The sequence below is a fragment of the Lepidochelys olivacea genome (assembly GCF_965140295.1).
Source record: "Lepidochelys olivacea isolate rLepOli2 genome assembly, chromosome: 6".
NCBI classification, from domain to species: Eukaryota; Metazoa; Chordata; order Testudines; family Cheloniidae; genus Lepidochelys; species Lepidochelys olivacea.
In genome coordinates this window covers 25,429,931-25,456,961 of record NC_140416.1, presented here as the reverse complement: position 1 = coordinate 25,456,961, position 27,031 = coordinate 25,429,931, and the positions used below count along the sequence as shown (strand labels likewise).

The 27,031-nt window shown below is 43.4% G+C and overlaps 2 protein-coding genes across 9 annotated transcripts in view; one reads left to right on the top strand and one right to left on the bottom strand.

Moving 5' to 3' along the window:
- SERGEF (secretion regulating guanine nucleotide exchange factor) overlaps positions 1–27,031 on the bottom strand; it is a 422,577-nt gene that overhangs the window by 104,612 nt on the left and 290,934 nt on the right. The gene's annotated exons all lie outside the window — the stretch shown is intronic.
- The window catches only part of KCNC1 (potassium voltage-gated channel subfamily C member 1), a 197,659-nt gene that overhangs the window by 110,886 nt on the left and 59,742 nt on the right, over positions 1–27,031 (top strand). For all 5 annotated transcript variants that reach the window (XM_084630052.1, XM_084630051.1, XM_084630049.1 and 2 more), the window contains exon 2: positions 23,859–24,792. In XM_084630052.1, the coding sequence (XP_084486178.1) occupies positions 23,859–24,792 (934 nt within the window). The remainder of the gene's footprint in view (positions 1–23,858; positions 24,793–27,031) is intronic.

Sequence of the window (27,031 nt, the reverse complement as noted above, 5' to 3'; positions counted from 1 at the left end):
AAAACATTTGCTGAAGATGGAAGTAATATAGTATATTAGTCATGTTAATAGAGAGTAAATTGCTTTTCTGATTTACAGATTTGGGTGCATAAAAATAGCTCAACAATCTATACAATATCTTAAATGAACAGATCGTCAGTCGGTTTGTCTGACTTTACAGCAAACATTATTACTGCACCAGTTACCTTAGTAACTGAATGCAACTCAGTTACCATGGCTACTGCTTTTTAAAATACATTCAGTGATTCCCAGTCCCCACAACCCTCTAAAAATTGTGGTTTTATTTTGAGGGGGGGGGGGAATCTTAGTATTCTGTAGACATTGGTATTTAGATAAAAATGTCTGTAAAATGCAAATACTAATAGCAGACAGGGACATTTTAAAAACTGGCTTTTTCTTCCTGTCCAAAATCTTTAACTTGCTTAGGTCCTGTATTATCATGGGTCTGATTCTGCCATGAACACCCTCACACTGAGTAGCACCTTCCTGTACCACTCACTGTAAGGGAGGCAGAATGGGGTCCAAATCATGTGCTCATTGTGGTTATTGTGCATGTCAAGTTTAGTTTCTTTGGGGAGGCAGCATTGTCTGATTGTTAGAATATGGGGCGAGGCACCTGAAAACCTGGGTTCTGATTCAGACACTAAATTACTACATGCATGTAGGCAAGTCACTTTGTGCCGGATTTCCAAAAGGGCTGAGCACTGGTGGCTGGCCCGAGCCACCTGGCATCACCACTTACCCAGTGTCCTGGTTTCACTTTAGGGAAATATGGTCACCTTACTCTAGCAGCCCAGAAGTGATAAAATGGGTGAAAACAAGCCTTGTATGCAGAATGCTATTTTCTGCCCTTACTGGCTCCTGGAAACAATTGTCTTGAATAAAAGTCACAGCTTTCTTGTTTTTGCTCGGCTTTGGTCCTAATTTTTCCCTCCTTTTTGTTTTGTGCAGCATATAATTAACTCAAGCTTGTTTGCTACCCACACCTCCAGGTAATGAAATATTTCTTCAAACAGTTTAGCCTCAGAGCCAGCTCTATGCATGTTTGCTCTGGCCCACAGCTAGTTCTGCAGGATATTTTGGAAAAATTAGCAGAATTGCCCTGTTGATTAGATTTTGCTTTCCTTACAGACTCCCTTCCCCCAGCTTAACATCCAGGTGAACAGCTAGATGTTTTAAAATATACTTTTTCCCCAACCATTTGCTCAAACCTCTTATTTAAGCAAAGAAGGGTGTGCTGCATGAAGGACATGTGAGATCCAGTTATGTTACATTATGGAGGAAAAAATGCAGTTCCTTTTGGTTTGACCCGCAGTCGCCAACTCAGTTCAATTCACTTTCCCTACATTTGTATGCTGTAGTGTGGTACTGCACTCATGGATATATATCCTGGGCAAGATCTTCAAAAGTGACTAGTGATTCTGGGTGCCTCAATTTTTCAGAACACAACTTGAGACATCTCAAAAAGCCAGATAGTCAGAGACTGGGGGGTCAGCACTGACTGAAAAATCAGGCCCCTCTGAGGTGTCTCAAGTGAAGAATACAAAAAATGGAAGCACGCCAAATCACGAGTCACTTTTGAAAATCTTGGCCTGTAACTGTTTATATACATTTACCTACCGTGGAGCAAATCTCCCCTTCCCCAGCCAAAAAAAAATAAAAAATCGGTGTGGAAGGGCCTGGACTCAGTGGAGCTGCTGCAGCTCAACTGCACAGGAAAGGAGGACCAAGCATCCTGGAACTTGCACAGAGGAGCTCGTTCCACTCCAGTGTGAAGAGGGAGAATTGGTTTGAGCTAATGGAGGGCTGGAGGTGGGGTGGTAGATTCATGGTGTGGACATTACATACACACATAGGTGGGGAACATACCTCAATCTAAGAGCTACCTTTTTGGCGCTAGCATTGGAGGAGGATTTTTTCTGCTACGCCACACAAACAATCCCTGCATCAAGTCCACAAAACTCAGGCTTGGCAAAACCTTTGGTCCTATACAGGTATGACTCTTAGCATAACCCTCATTTGACACGACAATGAGACATATGGGCCCTACATTTTCAAAAGTAACTGATGATTTTTTCATGACCAGCTTGAGACATTTTAAAGGGGCCTGATTTTCAAAAAGTTCTGAGAACGCGCCCTCAGAAGATCAGGCCCCTTTAAGGTGGCTCAAGCTGAGCACCCAAAAATTGAGGCACTGACGGTCATTAGCCCCTTTTGAAAAGGCAGGCACTAATTGTTAAAAGGTGTTTAGGCACTGCAGCACTCAGCATTGCTATGCTTAACTAATTTTGGCACCTACATCTCATTTTCACAGGGGATTTAGGCACTTGGGAGCTAGTCAATCTGGGTCTAAATTGCACATTTTCAAAAGGTTCCCATAATTTTGGGTCTCACCGTTTTTCACTGATCAGCCTGAGGCATCTGGGTGTCTGAAGTAGGGCACCCCAAATTATTTGACATCTTTTAAAAGATGGACCTTCACCTCTGTGCCTCACAGTCTCCTTGTCTACAGAAGAGGAATAGGATTTACTTGCCTACCCCTCAAGAGTGTTGTGAGGACAGATTCATTAATTAATGTTTCCACAGCACTTAAGACATCAAGAGCTCCTTACTGGGGAGTGCCAAGTATTATTTTGGGTTGTTTGTGGTGTGGGTGGATGCTAAAGATCCCACAAGGCTATTTAAAACAACAAATATCCCTTCTCTCAGCTGATAACCTCCAGAAATGATTTGGCACTTCTGCAAGTGTTCATAGCCTATCTGCATGCGGGCTATTGCTAAGCAGAACACTGAAAATACACAGCAGATAATTACTCCACTCCAAGCTGAGCCCTCCTATTACCCTGCAAAATGTTGAATATTTTGCAGGATGCAAGTTAAACAGTTGCATAATATTTCTGGCAACCTTTAAAATACAATCAATTCCTTTTACTTTCTGTGGAAAGCAATTTTCCCTTCAGTTCAGGTTTAACTCACCCAACATTTCTTTTAAAGTGCAGTCCATCTTTTCAACTAGTTGATTTGATGAAAGCATTGTCGGCACCAAAAATATTTTAGTGGAAATGTTTCGCTGTTGCTTATGTAACCCACTGGTCAATGTTAGAGCTTCCCCATCTCACAGAGAAAAGGAGTCTGAAACAACCCCAGCTAGAAAGCCTTAGCTGTAACAGCTCAGGCTTATAGTTCTAAGGGTCACCAGTTCAGTCCCTGGTGTGCCAGCCAAAATGGTGGCCATCACTCTAACACCAATGCTAATATTTTTGGGAGCCCCAGTAAGTGGCAGTGTTAATACCTTGTTTGTTAGTCCGGCTCTGAGGTAACACTGGAGCCTTGCCTAGGTGGAGCTGCACCAGAATTAACAGTGCAAAAATTTTTAAAAAACATTCCTATGAAAGGCCCTTTTAAAAACTATTTTGAGGGTGAGGGTGACGGTGGGAGTAGCAAGAGAGGCAGAGGGATGCAGGTGAAGAAAATACTTGTTCTAAGTATAAGTCATTAAGGATCCATTGTGAGCTGGTACTTAAGCGGGGGGAGGGGGGGTGGATTTTCAAAGGAGACAGAGAGTCAGAACCTCTCTCCCCACTAAAAGAAAAGGAGGACTTGTGGCACCTTAGAGACTAACCAATTTATTAGAGCATAAGCTTTCGTGAGCTACAGCTCACTTCCTCAGATGCATATCGTGGAAACTGCAGCAGGCTTTATATATACACAGAGAATATGTGTATATATAAAGCCTGCTGCAGTTTCCACGATATGCATCTGAGGAAGTGAGCTGTAGCTCACGAAAGCTTATGCTCTAATAAATTGGTTAGTCTCTAAGGTGCCACAAGTCCTCCTTTTCTTTTTGCGAATACAGACTAACACGGCTGCTACTCTGAAATCTCTCCCCACTGAAATTCAGTGTAGTCTAGTGGGGAGGGGGAGAATCTAGCTTAGCTCCTTGGAAAATCCCAACCCAAACTATTTGGGGTTATGCTACATACCCTTGCTAAAGAGCCCATTTTCTATAGTAAAAGTGACATTCTGTCATTTGCATTTACTGCTGACAGACTAAGCATTACTAATGTCATTACACTGGTAATATTTTATAGTGCCTTGTTGTGTATATGCAGAAGCACAGAAGGCATACATCTGCAGATACAGTAAAGTAGCAGAATGAGATGCAGTGAATATACACAGAACTGAAATAGGTAGAAAGAATTTTAAGAAACTCTAATTTCAGCTAATATACTGTAATGAAGGAATTAGCATGGATGTATCTCTCCTGAACAGCATAATAACTGCTCCACTTTTGTTTCTAAAGCCCTATAATATTAGCAGTTATTCTCTTTTAATTAGTTTTAGGTGTCTGTATGTTTGTTGCTTCCCTGAAATTTTCATTGGCCACCTTGTGTGACGTAATGACTGCCATTCACACCCCCAGGCAGTCATAGGATTTCTCGTAGTACTTCTATGAATATCAGAAGTAGAGGTGGGTGAACCAATTTGGATAAAACAGGAACCAAATTGAACGTTGACATCAAACTCAAACAGGGCCACTTTTGCTGACAAATTTAAAGTTGAGGACATCTTTGCACTTCAGGGTTTTGGCTAGAGCTAGAAGAGGAATTTCTGAAACACCACGAGAAGGACTTCTCTGGTGGTATTTCCAGGTTATCTAGAACTAGGAAACTATCAGAAATCTGGGAAGAAAAGTTGGTCTGGTAAGATTCCGAGCTTTGTTTCTAGACCAAACCAATAAATATCCCAAACAAACCCCTGACCATTTGACTGATCCATCATAAATCAGAACCCTGACTAACTTCATCAAGTTCAATGGCAAAATGATGTTAACCATATTCTTCATGAATGAAAGCAGTTATTTCCTTAAAGCTAAGATCGTCTGTGGTATCAGGAATCTTAAAAGGGACTTTGTATTACTTGTAGCAGTACATAGTTGTTGCCATTCAGGAGTCAGCAGTTACCAGACCATGTTACCTGAGAAACTGCAGTATCTCACTAGTTTGAGCATGAGAACATTCCATCATCTCACAGGAAAAAGAAAATGAAAACCTATCAGGAGTTAAAAGAACCTACCAGCTGGAAAAAACGAAGCTGCAGTCAGTTGCAAAATGGTCACCTGTGGGTTGCAGTTACTTGCTTCTGCCAAATTTAAAGGGCCAGACCCAGAAAGGCATGCTGGGAAAGAAGGTCCTGATCTTCAAGGTATTTAGGCTCCTGACTTCTATTAAAGTTCCTACAAGTGGGTCAGGCTGATGGAGAGAGAGATGGTAGGGATTGGATAGTCACAAAGGAAGGTGACTATTGAAAGGGTTACTGTTATGGCTCGTATACCACTCCTCTCTCACAGGCAGACTAGGAAGTGACTATGATATAGTCAGTGCTGTGATTTGGTAAATGTTGACACTTTATTAAAAGATAAGAATAATTATGAACTGTACAGAATTGTGTGTGTTATTTTCTTACATAAGGAGTGACAGAGAAGGCATCAGATTTACAAGATAAGGTGAGATGAGAAGCTGTAGGTTACAGCAAGTATACTTCCTGCACCTGGGTCTGAGGGGCATGGAAAAAAACAAAAGGCAAAGTGTCATAGGTTAAAGAAATCTTGCTGACTGTTTGAACAAGAGCATCAGCCAGGGTCTTGGTCAGTTACACTTCACAGGAGATAGAGACCTGTCCCCTGATTCCCCACATATTTTCCCTTTCTTAGTCATTAAATAGTAAATGAGTCATACATGCTAGCGCTCCCTTTTGTGGGGTTTGTACTATCCCAGCTACCTGCATAACTTGTAGTCCCAACCATCCATCCAGGGTCTTGTGACTGATGAGGAGCGGGCTCTACTCTGTTGGAGGTCTGATGTCCCCAGTTTCTGAATCTACTTGAAAAGGCCTCCCAAAGGGTTTGTGAAGTTGCAAGTCTAAGCTTCCTTAATAAAGGATCCTTGGGAGCCTGGAAGAGAGAGAGAGAGAGAGATACCTTGTAGCAATGGGGGAAGGAGAAACCTTGACAATCTTTGAATGGGGGAGGGAAGATGGGAGGAGAGAGGGTAAGTGGCCTGGAAGGAGGAGGGAAAGAGCCCTGGAAACAGAATGCAGTGAAAACAGTCAGAGGATAAATTAGGGTTGCAAGCAAAGCAGACAGAGACATTGCCATGGCAACAGAGAGGGCTAGAAATGTGTTCTTAGAAGTAATAAGAGTAGGGACTGTAAATAAGAGAAGGGGTACGGGGGGGGGCAGGTGCATAAAGAGAAGACACTGAAAGGAGAGAAAGCCAGAAACAAAGCTAAATAACATTGAAAAAGGTTCCTGCTAAGGAACCCCACAGAGCGGGTTTGCAGCCATGCAGGTTTGAGTTCCACACAGAACCAAGCGTTCTGTGCAGACATGAAGCAAAGCTGAAACAATGCATGTCTGGCCATGCCCCTTGCTGGACAACACAATCACTTTTCAGCTGGGCAGGCACCCTTTGCCTCTCCCTCCCAATTGCAAAGGAAGTTGCAGTAGCTTTGTGCCACCCCGTTTCCCTTCCAAAAAGGCCTCTGCCTCCATCTTGAGCTAGCAAACCCACTCGGGGAACTGCCAAGTCTAGCTACTTCTCTGACTCTAAATCCAAAGAGGTCTTTTGGGGGGTGGTAGCAAGCCACCAATAAGAACTCATGGGATAATGTGGAGTCCTCATCCTTCTGCTAGCAATACATGCTAGAACTGCAGGTCCCTAGATGCATAAATAGATCAACAAGGGCTAATCTTCCTTTTCCATTACACTTCCCAGAAAGGTTTCTGATTTACGTTGATAAATTATCATTCTTTCTATAACAGTACTGTTCAATCAATCCTGAAGCACTTACATGAGAGGAAAGTGATCAGGAACAGTCAGCATGGATTCACCAAGGGAAGGTCATGCCTGACTAATCTAATCGCCTTCTATGATGAGATTACTGGTTCTGTGGATGAAGGGAAAGCAGTGGATGTATTGTATCTTGACTTTAGCAAAGCTTTTGACACAGTCTCCCACAGTATTCTTGTCAGCAAGTTAAGGAAGTATGGGCTGGATGAATGCACTATAAGGTGGGTAGAAAGTTGGCTAGATTGTCGGGCTCAACAGGTAGTGATCAATGGCTCCATGTCTAGTTGGCAGCCGGTGTCAAGTGGAGTGCCCCAGGGGTCGGTCCTGGGGCCAGTTTTGTTCAATATCTTCATAAATGATCTGGAGGATGGTGTGGATTGCACTCTCAGCAAATTTGCAGATGATACTAAACTGGGAGGAGTGGTAGATACGCTGGAGGGCAGGGATAGGATACAGAGGGACCTAGACAAATTAGAGGATTGGGCCAAAAGAAATCTGATGAGGTTCAATAAGGATAAGTGCAGGGTCCTGCACTTAGGACGGAAGAACCCAATGCATAGCTACAGACTAGGGACCGAATGGCTAGGAAGGAGTTCTGCGGAAAAGGACCTAGGGGTGACAGTGGACGAGAAGCTGGATATGAGCCAGCAGTGTGCCCTTGTTGCCAAGAAGGCCAATGGCATTTTGGGATGTATAAGTAGGGGCATAGCGAGCAGATCGAGGGACGTGATCGTCCCCCTCTATTCGACATTGGTGAGGCCTCATCTGGAGTACTGTGTCCAGTTTTGGGCCCCACACTACAAGAAGGATGTGGATAAATTGGAGAGAGTCCAGCGAAGGGCAACAAAAATGATTAGGGGTCTGGAACACATGAGTTATGAGGAGAGGCTGAGGGAACTGGGATTGTTTAGTCTGCAGAAGAGAAGAATGAGGGGGGATTTGATAGCTGCTTTCAACTACCTGAGAGGTAGTTCCAGAGAGGATGGTTCTAGACTATTCTCAGTGGTGGAAGAGGACAGGACAAGGAGTAATGGTCTCAAGTTGCAGTGGGGGAGGTTTAGGTTGGATATTAGGAAAAACTTTTTCACTAGGAGGGTGGTGAAATGCTGGAATGCGTTGCCTAGGGAGGTGGTGGAATCTCCTTCCTTAGAAGTTTTTAAGGTCAGGCTTGACAAAGCCCTGGCTGGGATGATTTAATTGGGTATGGGTCCTGCTTTTGAGCAAGGGGTTGGACTAGATGACCTCCTGAGGTTCCTTCCAACCCTGATATTCTATGATTCATGTCCACTATCCTTATAGTCTATAGGCTTTTGGAGGCCCATCAATTGCATCCCCCTATTTCACAGTCAGAAACACTGAAAATCAGTAAATTTACTGTGTAGCCCTTGGGCCAAATTCTGCCAGCGTTCTCTTCGGAATAATCCCCTTGGCCCACATTCAATGGAGTTCCACCAGGGATGAATTTTCCCCAGCCTCAGTGGGGCTGCCCAGACGAACATGAGGGCAGAATTTTGTCCCTCTTGAGCAAGCTGTACAATGCAAATGTTCTAGCATTATTGAATTGATCCCAGGGTTTCTCGTGGCAGCAATCTTTTCAGAAGGTAGAGGACTAAGCTTGTTGTGCCAAGTGGTGCCAATAAAGCACTGATCAGAAAGAAACGACGATAGTTGTCCCACTGCAGAAAAATGTCAGTCATCTCAATCAATATGACAGGAAGATAAAATCAGAGAGAGAAGAAAGAAAATGTTTCCTTTGTTACACCTATTAGGAACTCCATAAATCTCACCAGTAATGCATGTTCCTATATCGGTTTCATAACTAGGTCGGACCTTGGAGGCACTCACCCACAGCAAGTGAACTGCCTCTCATCAATTTTTCTCATCAGTTTTCTCATCAATTGTCTCTGGGATAGGAGAGGGGAAGAATCCTACAATTGCAGGGACCTGCACAAATTAAATCACCTTGGAGAAGACCCTTTGGTTTGCAAGTTCACATTGCAGAGTTTTTGAACTCTCTCAGCTAAAGTTTGCACCTGACAGAACATGATACCTCAGGCCAGTGGCGGATTAATGATTTTGCCGCCCCTAGGCCCAGAAATAATTGCCGCTCCGCCCAGCTTGCCTCCGCTCCGCCTCCTCCCCTGAGCGCGCCGCCGGGTCCCGCTTCTCCCCGCTCCCTGCCAGTGCTTGTGCGTGAAACAGGTTCGCGAAGGAGGGGGCAAAAAGCGGGAACGCAGCGCACTCAGGAGAGGAGGAGGGGTTGGGGTAGAGATTTGGGGAAGGGGACCAATGGGGGCAGGGAAGGGGTGGAGTTGGGGCAGGGCCGGGGGCAGAGGGCACAAACCAGCAGTGTGCGAAGCAGCCTCTGGCTGCTATTAAAAGTTTGCCGCCCCTGCAAATTTGTCAGCCTAGGCGTTAATACGCCACTGCCTCAGGCACTTGAAAGCAAAGACTGGGAAATACCCACATTTCCTCGCTCAGCCAGGTGGAGTATGTGAAAAATGATGCTTTGAGAGCTGCCATGCAAAGGCTGCAGGAGTTGGATTTTAAGAAGTTATTTCATCATTAATATTAGAAATAGAGAATTAATTTAAGTCACTCAAAACATGCATAATTAAAGGTATAATCTCAGGTGGGATTCTATGTCAGCCTGGATGTATGAGCTGTCCTAGTGCAACAGAGAAAGCCTTAGTTGGAGAGTTACATATTCGTTGTCTTTTTCTGTTGCTTTAACAGTAAAATGGGTAACTGATTAAAGGTAGACCCCTGTAATTTTGAACTATTATAGCACACCTGTGGTCATCTAGGAACTTGAAGGTTATCACTTTTGCTGCACCTCACACTGGCTGCAGGGACAGACCTGAAAAAGCATTGGCCTCTTCCTCTTGCACAGAAGACGACTTGGACAGCTATTTTGGGAGCATAGGGCCCCTGACACAGAGTTGAGCAGTGTTGAGCCCATCCAGTTGAGGTCAGTTTCATACCAGCCATCCTATTGCAATATTTATTACAGGAATGTTTTATTGGGTGCTCATATAATATGGTGAAGAAGTAGAAAACAAAGCTGCGGTTGTAAATATATTGCAGGAAAAGGCCTGCATTGGGACCAGGGATGGTTTAGTCAGGTAAGGAAGACGATAATATAAATCAGCTAATATTAGACTAACTTCTTGTGAGTACCACAGATTAGAGGGGTGTTGTGAAGACCTTTATGTTCTTGTCCTTCCAAGGAAGTCCTTCATATCCTTGATGGATTTCTGATGATTGTCTCTGCTTACCTATCTTTAATGCTCCCACCTTTAAGAAACCTTATCATGGTTTTCACCCCTCAGAAAACCATTTCACATGGCTCTTTGATAGGTTTGTTTCCTTCTCTTTTCAGAGTATCTGGCTATCTTGGGTAACTACTGGCATCTTGGATGTTATCAGCCTGTCATTACCTTTGGAAACAGTATTTGATTGCTAGTCACTGTAGATCCAATAAAGAAAACAAACACTGCAAGACCTACTAAAGCCATAACTAGAAAAATGTTGGTGAAAGATGTGGGTGTAAAATAAAATATATTTATTGCCTGTAAGACACTCATCACTAGATTATAGACATTTTAGTACTAGGCAGGTCAAGTCTGGTGGCATCCGCAACTTTGCAGTGTCTCTGAAGGCCAGCTCAGCTCAGAAGAGAATAGCAGTTTTTGATGCAAGAGGGGCTGTTCCCATTCACCAGTGGTTCACTAACTGTAGTATTAGTATCTTTGTTTTGTGTATCACAAAATGATGACAATCAACTCTACACAGCTATGATGCATATGCAGTATTGTCAGCCCCAGCTAGTCAAAATTCACAATTCAGACTCCCAAAAATCATGAGATTGGCTTAAAAACCATGAGATGTCTGAAAATAAAAAAGCTTAGATTCTTTGCATCTGCCTTGGGGTTTAGGGCTTTCCGTGGTAATGCTTTCAATCTTTTCTCCACAACCAGGAGGGCTGGAAACTGTGTTATTTTTAAGATGGAAGTGCTCAAGATTCCCACATAATCACCTGACTCCAGGACCTGGGGTTTTAAGAAACACCAAATATCACAAGATTCACTATAAAAGTACAAGTGTTGGAAGTACTTCATATATCATGAAGTGTTACTTCCCTGTCACTCCTGCTCTTCATAACTGAACTGACTTCTTTTTCCTAGGGGCAACAACACCCCTGGCTCTAATTGACAAGATGAGGCCAGCTGTTTTAGAGGCAATGGATTGTTTCCTCTTGTCTTGTCTCTTCCCAACCTTTCCAGAGCTAGATTCATCCCTTGGCTGGTGCACAGCTCAGTACAGGAACACAGGGGAGGAAGTTCGTGCCCCTCATATTCAAGGACGGTATGAACCAGTGCAGACCCCACACAAGTTAGGGAGCCCTTGGGGCTGCCCTAACCTCCTGTTGCATTGACCCCAGTGGGCTTTGCAGGAGCACAGAATCACCAGAGCGCAGCAATGCCCTGGCCATGCTCCCCGCTTTCTGTGCCCCACCTTCACTTGTCCGACCCCAGAACACCGCTGGGGTCAGCTGTGGCACAGAGTTGTCTCTCCACTTGTGTACAGGATTCTCGGATCCAGGGGTGTTTTCTAGAGGAGGCTTGCAGCTGCTCTGTAGCCCCGTTGCATTAGCCTCGCAGATGCAAAGGAGTCTCAGAACAATGATGAATTGTGTCGCCTCCTTCTAATTCTGTCTTTTCTCTCCTCACTGCATTGTCCTCACTCCTCCACTTTCTTTTCATCCCCGTGTTTCTCTTGCTTCCTTCCCCCATTGTCTGTCTGTATAGATTAGCCTGTACAACTGTCTATTCCTTTACCTACACGCTCTCTCTGAGAGCAAGGTGGAAGCATCCCTAGTACACATCAGCTCTACCCTTTCACTTTGGTGTCAATCCACCCGTGCCCAGTTCTCCTGGTGTCCAGCTGCCACCTGCTTTTCACAGTGAAATGCCAGCATGGTGTCAGGCTGACCAAACTCAGATAGAAGCAGCAGCAGCACCTACACTAGGGTCGACGGAGCTGCATCTGGATTCAATGCACCACTACGCCTCTGGAATCAATATGAAGCACTGTGACCCACTGAGTTGCTTCAGTCTGACATGCTGGCCCCTTAGCCGCACCAGCAAAGGCAGCCATAATATTTAAAGCCAGTCTGCACCCCCTGAAGAAACCTCGTGTTTGTTAGTGTTGCTTAATCAGTTTAATAAGAGTATAATTAGAGGTAGAAGTGTATTCAACAAGGAATCCTATGACTTCCTGTTTGTTTTGTTAGCTTGTATTATTATTGATGGGTCATGGAGGCTCCCATGCTCTTTCCCTGAGTGATTGTGCCTATGAGTGCTTCCGTTTTGCTGTACCATGAAGACAAATGAACAAAAGAAAAAGGGCCACTGCTCCGAACAAACACTGAAAGTGGTTTGACCCTCTCAAGGTTATACATACTACAGTGGCCATCTGTAGTGGGTCTGCAGTGATCTTGTTTGCAGGCTGTAAAGTAGACGACAAGATTCTATATCAAGAATCTCGCTGTGTGAGGCACACAGCTTGGGATTAAGGAGGAAAAGTCACCACTGGTCTGTGATTGTAAAACCAAATTATCACAGATTGGAGGCTTTTATTTTTTTAAAATCAAACAATCAAGCTGCCCAGCATCTATTTAAAAAATAAAAGTTATCAGCAAGATACCATTATAGATCCGTGCACATCTAAGCGCATAAAGGAAACAGAACTTTATAGACCAATAGACAAGAGTTAGGTCTTGGAAAACTGTCATCCACAAGAATAGAAAGAATATTTGTTGAGTGGCATGTCTAAATCATTGTCTTTCCTTTCCTCATTGTCTTTACTGGCTGAGAGATTTCCACCTAATCTCTCATTCACGAAATGATTTCACATTTAAAAAGACTGCCCTCCCTTTAACTAATCCCAACTTCAGAATCCTCAATATGATCTCTACATAAAAGATGCATTTAAAAATGTCTGTGTGGTGTATTTAATTTGCCACCTCTTGAGGACAGGGACTGTCACAGACTGTGTGTATGTAGAGTAGCTAGCACCAGGGTGCCTGATCTCAGCGAGGGCCTCTAGCTTTTACTGTAATACAGATCATAATAAGGTAAAAAATCAGAATGCATTGATTGATTGATTTCATTTTAAATGCTTTATTGTGATGAAAATAGGAACATAGACACATAAAAATGAACACATCTGGGAAATGCCAGAACAGATCAATGGTTCATCTCAGCTAGTGTCCTGTCATCCAATGCTGGATGCTTTAGAGAAAGATGTGAGTGGCCATTGGTGCTTAACTGTGCTATACTATATCATGAGGGGAAGATGTTTTCCTGATTCCCCCATTAGACTTCCTGCTTGCAGCTTCCAGACTCACATGGCGATCATGCCCTCCTTTGCAAATGTTCTCATATTAAAAACAAATTAAATAAGCCAATCTTACTTCTCCCAAGCCGGTGACCATTCTCAGGTTCGTTTGCACAATGTACTGGCACCAGATTCATTCAGCTCAACAAAGTCAGTACGAGTTTTACCACATTGATTTCTAGTGACTTTGAACCCGGCCATGATAGAATAGGAGCTTGTGGTTAATGACCAACAAAGGCTAAGATTTTCAAACGTGATTAGTGGTTTGTGGGTGTCTCAGTTGTTGAGTGCTCACCCTGACACCATGAAGGAGCTAGATTTTCAGAGAGCAGCTGCTCAACTCTTTCTGGAAAATCAAGCCTCCTTTAAAGTGTCTCAAGTTGGGCGCCCAGAATTTGAGGAATCCAAAATCACTGGTCACTTATGAAAATCTTGGCCTACAGCTCCAAGGGAGAATCTTATTGTTATTTATCATTTGTATTATAATAATGTTTTGAGGCTCCAAGTGAGAGCAGGGCCCCACTGTGCTAGGAGCCATACAAATACATAGAATCATAGAATCACAGAAGATTAGGGTTGGAAGAGACCACAGGAGGTCATCTAGTCTCACCCTCTGCTCAAAGCAGGACCAACCCCAACTAGATCTTCCCAGCCAGGGCTTTGTCAAGCTGGGCCTTAAAAACCTCTAAGGCTGGAGATTCCACCACCTCCCTCGGTAACCCATTCCAGTGCTTCACCACCCTCCTCGTGAAATAGCGTTTCCTAATATCCAACCTAGACCCCCGCCACTGCAACTTGAGACCATTACTCCTTGTTCTGTCATCTGCCACCACCGAGAACAGTCTAGCTCCATCCTCTTTGGAACCCCTATTGAGGTAGTTGAAGGCTGCTATCAAATCCCCCCTCATTCTTCTCTTCTACAGACTGAATAAGCCCAGTTCCCTCCACCTCTCCTCATAAGTCATGTGCCGCAGCCCCCTCAATCATTTTCGTTGCCCTCCGCTGGACGTTTTCCAATTTTTCCACATCCTTTCTGAAGTGTGGGGCCCAAAACTGGACACAGTACTCCAGATGAGGCCTCACCAATATCGAATAGAGGGGAATGATCATGTTCCTCGATCTGCTGGCAATCCCCCTACTTATACATCCCAAAATGCCACTGGCCTTCTTGGCAACAAGGGCACACTGTTGACTCATATCCAGCTTCTCGTCCACGGTAACCCCTACGTCCTTTTCTGCAGAACTGTTGCTTAGCCAGTTGGTCCCCAGCCCGTAGCGGTGCATGGGATTCTTCCGTCCTAAGAGAAGGACTCTGCGCTTGCCCTTGTTGAAACTCATCAGATTTCTTTTGGCCCAATCCTCCAATTTGTCTAGGTCACACTGGACCCTATCCCTACTCTCCAGCATATCTACCTCTCCCCCCAGCTTAGTGTCATTTGCGAACTTGCTGAGCGTGCAATCCATCCACCATCCAGATAGTTAATGAAGATGTTGAACAAAACCGACCCCTGGGGCACTCCGCTTGATACTGGCTGCCAACTAGATATCAAGCCATTGATCACTACCTGTTGAGCCGAACAATCTAGCCAGCCACTTAGTAAGAGCCAATCCCTGTCCCAAAGAGCTTACATCTGTGGGTTTTCTGTGGGATGTGGCTTTCTGCACAATGTGCCCTTAGTCCTGTGCATGCAGAGACAATGTTTTATACACCAACCCACCTCCTAAGCCTTCTGGGGTAGCTGATGTATGAAAAATATGCAGGTAAATTGCCCACATTGTTATAGGTTTATAAGACATTCAGTCTCAATACATTAAAATCTATTACAGCTCTGACAGCTGTTTATTTTGTCACAGAGCATCAGCATTATTGTCTGAATAGCAACAAGGACTCAGCCCATGAAGCAAACCTCAGGACTCAAAAACCAAACTGCAAAGTCAATCTTGCTCATTAATTTAGAGAGCTCTAAATTTAGGATTAGCCCTCATTGCATATTTCAAGTGTCTTCTTATTAAGGTTCATTCACAACTGTTTCATATGCTGCAGTGTTTCCTCTAACCAAAAAACCCCAGGGGTTTGCTCTTTTTAGCGTAGCTGGAGATCAGATCTCATTTTCCTCTTTTTCTGTATTTGGAATGATTTGATTCTCTTTGCCCCTGTGCAAAGCATCCCAAAGAGCAATCAGAAGGGGCCACGAAAGACTATAAAAACGTTTATTCCTCCTCTCCAAAAGACTTGTGGCACCATCATGCTTTGCTGTGATTGGATCTGGGTTGGAGAATGGACACAGTGAGGTCCCTTGTGCCTCCTACTAAGTGTTAGATTGTATCTGTAGTCACCCATCAGCACGGGATGGTACATAAGCTGCATCATCCCAACTGTCCCATACTGCAGTCACGATTCCTCTCCTGCTCTCTCCTTGCTTTGGGCAGCTAAAAGCAACAGTACATTACTACACCCCCTTTACAGTGCGCAGCTATTTGAGCAGTGAGGAGGGAGGGTGGGTGTAGCAAAGTTTCTGCCTATTCCTCACTGCTTCCTGCGCAACCCCTCCCGGAAGGAAGGACGGGAGTACTTACTCCTGCTCAGCCTGACCTAAGATCCACATAGCCCCAGTTTAGGGCCAAACAGGGGTTTTTTACCACCTGCACAGGCACACAGTTCAAGTCACACTCTAGCCCTCAAGGAGAAAAAGGCATGGTGCAGAGATGCTCTGCACTTCTTAAGGCACTGCTGCCTGCGTGAAGCAGAGCTCTGTAAACCCAGTGATTTCAGAGGTGCATGTAAATACTCTCCCCTCTGTAGGCCAGTGACCCTTTGCTTTTCAAGTTCGAATGAACTCAGAAGCTCCCCATGAGACTCAGTCAGAGACAGTTTCCCCTGGCTGCATGTTATAAGAAACCAGCAGACACCATGAATTTGGCTGATTTTGATGCAAAACCAGAAAAATAAAACTTGTCTCTAACCCATAGCAAATTGCTCAACAAACTGGGTCTGAGTGTCATGAGTGTGATAAAACCCAGGGCCAGGCAGGTGTGTTTTGCCAAGAGGATTCTGTCCACTTCTAGTGAGGAACCCCCTTCACTAGTCAAAAGATTGTGCAAAAACTGCTTTGCTCTTCTCATAGACAGAGTAAAGAACCGGTGACGAGTACGAGGGAGTAAGTGGGACTTTCTCAGAGGATAAAATAGGCGCCAGAATAAAGGTGATGAGTCAAGTTCCTGACAAGCCATCACTAAGAATGCCACTACCACGAGTCAGTGCAACAGAACAGTGGAGAATGTAACAATAATAATTTTTAAAACAGACATATCACCTAGTGGATCTGGCATTTTTAAAAATAGAAAATGAACATAGGAATTGCCTCTCTGGACCAATGCTCCAGCTAGTGCAGTATTCTGTCACTGACAGTGGCTAACGTCAGATACTTCAGAGGCAGGTGCAAGAAACCTCTAGTGGACAGCTATGGAATAAACTGCCCTCGAGGAAATTTCTTCCTGACCCCACCAGTTGTTTGGCTTATGCCCTGAAGCATGCAGCTTTATATACTTTTCCCAACTGATGTATTGCTATTGCTGTACTGTCTAAATAATGTTTTTATAGACACAGTGTCATGTGGATATTTAGAGCCCTTCTGACTGATATGAATCGTATACAGAGAAGGCAGTGGTCCCACACAGTATTTTCAAGAGATGGGAATCTTCCCATTTTCCCTTTCATCCCTCCACCTCTTACTTCTTCTTCTTCTTCTTCAAAGGCCCAGAATCAAGCTGACCAATATGTCTGGCTGAAGAAGTCTGGGGGCCTGTCTCCCTCTGTCTCTGTTGTGATGGGAATTGTCCTTCCAGGGTTGCTAGATAGCAATGTGAAAAGTTCCTTTCCTCCCAAACCCTACTGTCTCTGCAGTGTTCCCAGCATCAACCAGCCCAGGGAGGTAGTAACAAAGCTTGAGACCAGAAGCCACATTCCCTATGTGGCAATGCACAGGGTTGTCATTAGACCATGAGGCTAAGCCTGTCCTAGTCAAAACAGATGATGGACGATTGGATCAATTGATCCCTTGCTTGGGAATCAGAAAAGTCAGCTCCAGTGCTTGACTTCTTGACCACTTTGGTTCACTATGCGGTACTGGGCTGGTATTGCACAAGCCAGTCTTCCAATTTTAATGAAGTTTTGCATGTCCCAAGAGTCACCATGCCAGCACATGTATCCTCTAGCTGCACATTAGCGTTTGTGCTCAAGGGATCCATCCACTTCTGTTTTTTGTTGTTGTTGTTGAAACACAGAATTTAGAAATAACAAACCTATTTCCCACAGTTGACTGTACATTTTTTCACATGCTGTTTCACATCTGATCGCTACTTTCCCTAAAGCAATCAGAGATACCTCCTGCAATCTGTATTCTATTTTTTCAACATTACATAATCATTGCATCCATTAGCTCCTACGAGAGTTGTGGTCTTCGTATCCTCTAGCAAGGGCTTTGTCTATTTGTAAGCATAGTTCTTTGTTACATCTCAGCACAATAACATAAATTTGAACCGCCCTATGACTGAAATACTGTGCTCACTGAAGTGAGTGGCTGTATTGATTCTTTCCAATGAACTGACATAGAGGCAAAGAAAGAAAGATCAAGCTAATTACTACTGGCCTGTGCACTCCTCACAGAACAGGACCTGGCTACACTACTAGGTAATGCTTTTCTAGAATTCACACCTACAAGCGCAAGACTGGACTTTTTTTTCCCTTTAAGTATTACCAGCTTCTTAATAAGCACTATGTGCAAAGAAACGCCAAAGCTGTTTTCATTCTGTTGTTTCTTAATAAAGGTCTCACAGCTGCAGAGATTGCTTTTCAACAAGATCCTTGCTTTTGCTCACTTTTACAGTCATGGCCCCTATTCAACCAGGTACTTAAAACACATATCTAACTCTAGGTATGTGAATGGTCACGTTGACCTCAATGTATCTTGAGATTTCAGTGGGACTATTTCACCCACTTAAAATTAGGCATGAGCTTCAGTCCCTAGCAGAAGTGAGGCCTAAGTCATGAACAGAACCATGGAAACCATTTTTAACAAACTCCAAAGCAACTGAGTTTGAAACTGAGGTGAAGTGACTAGCTCATGGTCACACAGCAGGTCGGTGGCAGAGCCAGGAATAGCGCCCCGGTCCCCTGAGTCCCAGTACAGTGCCTTATTCCCTGCCCTTCACTGCCTTTCTGTCTTAGAATCCACCCGTCCTGCAGGGGGAATTCTACTGAATAACAAAGTTTCTGTTTTAAAAATAAGCAAAAGTAAAGATTTTTTGCCTGCAAGACTGGAACTACTGCAGGTTATATTACTGTTTCCAAGGGCCATTTCCAGCACTAGACAGTCGCACCTGGCCATATGCTATTGCCTAGTCAAACATTCCAATTTTTTGCATAATGAGCCTGCATTAAGAGGCTTATTAGTGTTAATTCCACTGGTTTTTCATTCTCTCTCCATGCTGGGTGGAGAGATGCTGTGCTCATTAATCATGAGTACCTAGCCATGGCTCTCTGTTGCCTCTCACCTTTTGTTGTCTTTTCCCACTGTGCAAAACAAAGCATATTGTTCTGATTTGGGCAGCATTTTACACCCACTTTGCACTGGCATAATTGACTCGGTAAGATGCAGGGCAATGGAGAATCAGGCTGTTTGAGAGCGCTGTTTTTTGTTTAAAATCAGGAGGCCAAATAAATTAGATAGCGATGAACTCCCCTTAAAAGGGCCAGCAGAAAGCTCATTCTGTACTTCTCTTAAAATAGCCTCATTGGAGTATTTGCATGACAATTTTGGGCCCACTATAATCAGAGATTATTCAGGATTGTCATTTTTTCCCCTCCAAAGTGTAAACATTTTGCATTATTTACATTTTCATGCAAATTTCTCTTTTAAGGCCTCCTCTCAATTCATCTCCCCATCTGCAGTTTAGGAAAATCTCAGATTTCACTCTCCTGGGTATGAAAGCGTCAGCAGCAGCATCTCCAGTGTCAGCAGGAATCCTTCTCATGTGGCAAGTGTCCAAGCAGATAAAAGAGCTTTGATCACTTTCCGACACTTTCGGTACTTTCTTTAAGTATCAAAAAACGTTAGTTTCCATTGCATAACTCAAGGGCACATGACAAAATTCCCACTCTTCTGGCCCACCCTGTTTAGAGACAGTGAAGAAGAGTTATTCTACTATAAAATGGAAAGAAAGAAAATTAGAAAACTCACAGGATAGACAATAGGAGAGGGAATTATCAGTGAATAAAGGGCTGTGGCCTGGTTTTCAAAGGTGTTGAGCATATGTAGCTCCCATTGGCTTCAATGGGATTTATATGGGCTCAGCATCTCTGAAAATAAGGCCACCATAGTGTCAGACATCAGATAAGAGCAGCTGTTAGCCTTTGTGGTAGGAGGGAAATGTGGGGTTCCCTTGCAGTTCCTTTGATAGCATTGAATACTACTGGTCCATGGAAGACAATACTGCATTGCATTTGGGGAGATCAGATTATGTTTGCACTTTGGTAAGTATAGTTTACAGATAGCACTTAATTCATGTATAAGAACATTTAGAAGAAGACAATAGTGGTTCTTTCCTTCCAATTTCTGCCATTTTTGCATCAGCCACTGACTTGCCAGCTATTCCACCTTGAGTGTCTAAAAATCTGTATCGGAGATGAGCAGGTAATAAATGCCATTGGTCGTGCATGCAGGCGATCGAGTTTTCAGGCCTGATTCTCATTTACACCAATGTCCCATTAGACCCCCCTCTGGAAGTTTACAGGGGCCTGGGTAGTATAAAGGAGCCTTTTTGTAATTGAGAACCAAACCCACCATGTTCAGGATGCATCTGTCCAAATGGCTATTCTGCATACAAATCCTATCTCTTGCATACGTGTGTTATTATGGCACAAAACATGAACTGCAGAAGGGAAGGCTGCTTTTTAAAAACCAGCCCCTTAAAATCCAATCTGATTTCAAAGCAACTAACTACCAACAGGAATGAGATCATTAAGGAGTATTTTTTTCAAACATGAGTTATAGGACAGCCTTGCTGGTAACGCTATAAGGCAGTAATTATAACAATGTACAGTGGTAACCAGTGGGGTAGGGGAGGGAGGTTGATCATCATGTTATCCCTACAGGATTTTTTTATGAGCCTTTGTGAAGACCCAAAATACTGAGACCCCAGTTCAAATTCAGCAAATCACTGAAGCTTGGGCTGAACTTTAAGCAGGTGCGTAAATCTATCCACATTAAAGTGTGTTGTGTTTTGCCGAACAAGAATGGACTAAAGCACATGCTTAACTTACAGCACATGCTTGAGAGCTCTGCTGAAAGACAGGCTGAGAACTGTTGGCTCTATCAGGAAGCCATGACATGCATTTGCAGGAACGAATAGCGGGAGACCTTATTGGTGTCACGTTATCTCCCAACAACACTGCTAGTGTGTGTCATTGCAGCGGCTTTAAACGCCTTGTCAGATTTGGTTGTTTCTTCTCTTTAATACAAGAAATCGTCACTTCTAATGATTCTTGCTGTGCAAGGAGGTCATGCTGAAGGTTGTCCTATGCAGCAAACACTGGCTCATGGGAGTTACTCAAGCACGTCAGGAGGCACACTGCATTTTACGTCTGTTTGAAGGGCCTCCTTCGTGAATCGGTTAAAAAGCATAATGGCTTTATTTTAATAAAATCAGATGGTGTGCTGTTCCCGTCTCTGCTTTAGAAACGTGTGCTTCTGCTTCCAGTATTACAGATGTGTCAGCCTTCCTTTCAGAAGCTCTTATTCTCACGGGTCTATAACTCAGGGGTAAAAATTTGCTCCAGGCTGAAATTTAGCAGACAGGATCTGAGCCCAGGGTAAATATTTTCCCAATTTCTTTATGAAAGGTGGAGGGAAGGGGGGTTGTTTGTTGTTTTAATCCTACCCAGGCCTATGTGATGTTCAATTATATTTATACATGTGAGTGTCGCAGATACTGCACTGCAAATCTCAGCTTTTGAGCCCTTAGAAGAGCCTGTGGTTTATTTTCCAGGGAGGATTCTGATGCTAGGTAAAGCCAGCGAAGCAAACTCCAAAGTGTATGCAGTGCTTTTGCCTCTTTATCTAGGATCTCAAAGCACTTTGCAAAACTCAAAACTTTCCTTGGAGTCAATTCACTCATTACCTTAACCATTTTACAGATGGGCAAACTGAGGCACAGAGAACTTACCTTAGCCAAAGTCACACCAATTTATAGCAGAGGCTGAAATAGACACCAACAAGTCCTGAATCCCCGTTCTTTTCTCTAACCTTTAGATCACTCTTCTTCCTGACAGCAAACTACAGTCCTGGCAGCTACATTCAGCTGTTAAGATGGTTTCTTAAATCATTCCTTACATAAGACCTTTTCCATGAGGGGTGTGGAAGCAATCAGTAACAATCACTGAACCACAGAATGCTACTTTCAGTTCTTCTAGACTTAATGGAAATATTACAAGAAAATGTAGGTGAGATATTGTGGTGCAAGGAAAGGGAGAATGGCCTCCTGATTATGGGACATCTGGGTTCTAGTCCAAGCTCTGCCACAGAGTTCCTGTGTGACCTTTGGCAAGTTACACTGCCTTGGTTCCCTAACTGTAAAATGGGGCTAATCCGTTTGTTTAGATTGTAAAGTCTTTGTCAGGTGTCTGTCCGTGCACCAAGCACAGAGGGGGCCTCTCAGTGCCACCATAATACAACTAATGATAGTTTGAGAAAGAAGGGGGTGGATCATCCTTTGTTTCAGCACCAAGACTAATGTCAGTGGCTCTGGGCTGGACTCTGATCTCGTCTACAGCAGAATCAGGTCCCCTGTTTTTGGAGTGCAGAAAATCCCAGCACAAGCTAGCTTGGCCCCTACCCCTCTGCAAACAGTTCAGTTTGCTCTCTATACCAAGAAGTACGTAGAGACAAGTCAAATATTTGCTTTTCACTTTGTACCGTGAAGGTCAAGTGTAATTTTGTACTAGCTACACACTAAGAATACACAGTAGTTGATTGTAGGCTAGCCTTGTAGAATGACACAGATACTATTTTTAAAGGTATATTCCTTTGGCAGCTATTTCTTTTAGCTGACCCTGTGGTATTGGTCAGGTATCCGATAAACAAACCAAACCAACCCCACTGAATTCCTATTTTGATTACATTGCTTGATAAAAGTAATACAAGGACATTACATTTTCTTTGGATAGCTCTTAAACTGATACAGTTGCATATGTCCTTTCGGGCACAGTTGAAAGTATCCTGTGTGTCTTGCTTAGTCAAGGGGTCACTACATGTAGACACCTTGAACTTGAGGAAGACAGATCTCCAGCATCTACAAAGAGATGCTTCCATTACTGACATACAAAGAACATTATTAGATGCATACAGATTCTTGGGGTGGGGAAAGGGTGTTTTGTATTGATTTATTTAATTGCTCAATTAAAATGCCTGATGGGGATTAGGCAGAGAAAGTGGAGTTATTGAGAGTTGTACATTTTGGGTCTCATCCTCTACTCAGTTACATTGGCATAAATCAGGAGTACATCCAGTGATAAAGCTGGGATAAGAGAGAGCAAAAGTGGATAAAACAAATATTCAAACTCTCCCAGGGCCTTGGGAGGACGTTCCCACCTTCACTGTGACATGATTAAACAAGAAACCATGTAGCAGCTTGGAAAAAAATGATCTGGTTTTCGAATGCATGCTCACATTCTGACGGGAAACAAGGTAATGGACCAGATCCTTAGCCAATGTAACTGGACGCCACTCCACTGAAGCCAATGAAATTGTGCCAATTCATACCAGCTGAGAATCTGGCCCTGTATTTCTCTCTCTTTCTGGGAAAGGTTTGGAAAAGATGGCTGAGGGGTTTAATTGTGGAGACTCTTACAATAGTAGGTGTTAGTGTGACTTGTGACCAGTCCTCTGCATATTTTGCTGGCTCTGGTGAGGCCGTGTATCTTCAGCACAAACAAATGGAAAATTGCTGCCCATCATTCTGTAATATCAGACACTGCCCTCTTTCGGGGACCTGCAGAAGCCACCGTTAATGTCAACATTTAGCAGCAGCTACCACACAGTGAGATCTGGAATGCCACAATTGCTCCTTAAACTTAGAATAGGAAATAACTGTTACACCTCACACAAAAGACAGTGATAACTGTTAATAAATGTTGACTTTTTTATGGCAGCCACTGTACATCTTGCACTTTAGAGCAAGTGGATTCTGAGAGCTAGTGGGTCTTTTCCATCAGTAACTTCAGCAGTCACTGAGACCCAATTCAGGAAGGCATCCCTGTTTGGGGCAGCATTTAAGCATGTGCTTAACTTTAAGTTCCATACAAGTCAATGAGACTTAAGTGCATGCTTAAATGTAAGCACATGCTTAAGTGCTTTAAGGAATCAGAGCCTGCTTGAATGATTGTCTTTGCAGATGAAGCATGATGTCTTAAATCTACAGGTAGAAGGCACTACAGCTGTTAACACCTTCAGTTGTCATAATCCAACAGCTTTCTGTATGTGTTTCAGAAATAAATCCCTAGTACCTTATCTACCGTTTAACATTTCTCTTGTGACTTTTCTTCAACAGTACGTGGCATTCGCCTCCCTCTTCTTCATTCTGGTCTCCATCACCACCTTCTGCCTCGAGACCCACGAGAGATTTAACCCCATCGTGAACAAAACAGAGACTGAATTCACTGGCAACGACACCCACGTGCGACACTACAGGGAAGCGGAGACTGAGGCCTTTCTGACCTATATCGAAGGGGTCTGTGTGGTCTGGTTTACATTTGAGTTCCTGATGAGAATCACTTTCTGCCCAAACAAGGTGGAATTTATCAAAAACTCTTTGAACATCATTGACTTTGTGGCCATTCTGCCTTTCTATTTGGAGGTTGGACTCAGTGGCCTGTCTTCCAAAGCTGCTAAGGATGTCCTGGGCTTCCTACGAGTAGTCCGGTTTGTGCGAATTCTGCGAATTTTCAAGCTGACCCGCCACTTTGTGGGGCTGCGGGTCCTGGGACATACTCTCCGTGCCAGCACAAATGAATTCTTGCTGCTCATCATATTCTTGGCATTGGGCGTCTTAATCTTTGCCACAATGATCTACTATGCTGAGAGAATAGGTGCTAAACCCAATGATCCTAGTGCCAGTGAACATACACACTTTAAAAATATCCCCATCGGCTTTTGGTGGGCTGTTGTCACCATGACTACCCTGGGCTATGGAGACATGTATCCTCAGACTTGGTCAGGCATGCTGGTGGGGGCTCTCTGTGCTCTTGCAGGTGTGCTGACCATTGCCATGCCTGTCCCCGTCATTGTGAACAATTTCGGAATGTATTACTCCTTAGCTATGGCTAAGCAGAAGCTACCAAAGAAAAAAAAGAAGCATATCCCGAGGCCACCCCAGCTGGGATCCCCCAATTATTGTAAATCTGTCGTAAACTCTCCACACCACAGTACTCAGAGCGACACATGCCCACTGGCCCAAGAAGAAATTTTAGAAATTAACAGAGCAGGTAGGAAACCTCTTAGAGGAATGTCCATCTGACCTTTAACCTCCATACCTTGTAGAGATTTAAGATTCAGTCAGACTGCTTTCTTAGAGCAATGGGTAGCACATTTATCCATTACAGTCCCACCACCACACATTGAATATCATGTGTGAAGTCTAGGTTGCGGGGACAAATGGCGCAGGGGAGGCTGCTCAGCAAAATTAAGGATGAGATCATACTCCAGGAGCCTTAACTTTGGTCCTGGTCAAGGGAATACATGGTTCAAGATATTTTTGAAGAGCAATTACATCTAGTGGAAGAAAATTTTAGCATTCTACAGCCATGTTGCTGGACTCTATAGTGCATCATGGAGGCACCTGAGAGCGGAATGCTTCCTAGCAGTGCAGGAGCTGAGTATGCAGCTCTTACAGAGATTTCTGACACAACGGGGTCAGAATTTGAAAAAGCCAGATGTTTTTTAATTTGTTTCCAGCTGTGACCTTTCAGCTGTTTTTAAATGGCAGGTATTGTGCATCTGATTAAAGAAACTAGGTGCCTACTAAATTGGAGGGACGACTACACCAACATGCATATTCACAAGGCAATCCCATCTCTTTCAGATGATTAACTGCAAAGTAGAAAAATAGCTTAAATTCTTGACACTAACACAAAATGACTCACTAGGAGACAATTATAGATGTAAGGATGTTAACTCCATAGCATGCAAACCAACCCATTCTATATTACACTAGAGCTTAGCATTTAGAGTTATGAAGAGTTTTGAACTACAGTAGCTAAAACATATTTGCTCCTCATGAAAGCATGGGTTGATGATCTACAGCTCTTTCAACTTTTTAGTAGTAAAGGTTGACTGGAAAAGGGATAATACTGGTCGTTTCTGGCAAATTTGTACTAAACAGCAATGAGTGATAATCTCACAACAGGGTAGTCTTATTTTTTAATTATATGGATTCATGTCAGCAATAGAAGAAAACCCCAATGAGAGTAACATTATAATTTCATACTAATTACATTTGGGGAGAAATACTAGTCACCATGGAATATATTATAATATCCCATGGCTAGTGGTTAATTATGGGACTGTCTCAGTTTTATGAGAATCCTCATATATAGCATAAAATTACAGGGCTCCAATCTGATGATTCTACCCCATAATCTACTCTACCTGTGGAATATCATCTATTTATTTACTGTATGGAAACAGTAAATTCAAAGCAGCTCACACTTAAAATACCACCATAACCATTTTGGTAGAGGTTCCAGCCCAGCTGTACAGTGTGCATTCTTCAGCCTGTTACAAAATACTTCCCTCAGCATGTATTGTGTTAGATGAAACAGGTCACCAATAGAGTGATTCTGACTGAGCTTTAGTCACAAAGAGGCATTTTGAAAGAACTAGCTTTCACCTATGATGGTCTTGTGTTCTTATCATTTTTTACTTTGAAGAAAATTCTGCTTTGTCACTCCTCATGGGTGAGATATTGTCTCTTCATCTCATAGCCATGCATGTTGATGTCATTGAAAGAAGCACAAAGGAAGTGAGACCTTCCTTTGTGTGTGAATTTTAGGATGCCAGTGCTAATTTCTGAAAAGTGGGAGGAAGTGGACGGTGACTTTGGGTTTTTTGTTTTTGTTTTTTCCTTTTATGCAACTATGTAAAATTCATTTAGATGGTAAAGAGCTTTCATTTTTTTTTCTTTTCTGTTTTAAAACTCTCCCATTGCATTAGGTCGACCGCACTCCATGTGATAGACTGTCTCTTTACTGTTTTACCCTTCATGCACACATACGGTTTGATCTGTCCATTCCCCTCAGGTTGCAAATGCTTATCACAAAGTCATCTCCAGGCAAGGAAGTAACTTCCTCATGAGTAGATGCTTTGTGGCTCTATAAATCAGGAGGAAAAGAGGGCACTCACAAAATGGTGGGTCACAACTGAATGTCACTCCAGCTACCCAGTTGTTATGTGGGCAGGGAGACACCAGACTCGGAGTGGTTTAGTGGAGAGCTAGAGAATGACTTCTTACCCAGAAGTCCCTTGCTTTAAGTTCCTCCAATAACATATCCTGGTCCTTGAACTTTTGAGGACTTGGGACCCAAGAACTCTGCGAGTTCAATTCAACTCCACACCGGTATCCTGAGAATACGTGTAACTTTGGTTCAATGTGGAACTGTTTTGTCACCATGAGTGCTCTAATGTGAGCTGTTACTACAGTACCTATGAAGTACGGATAGTGACAGC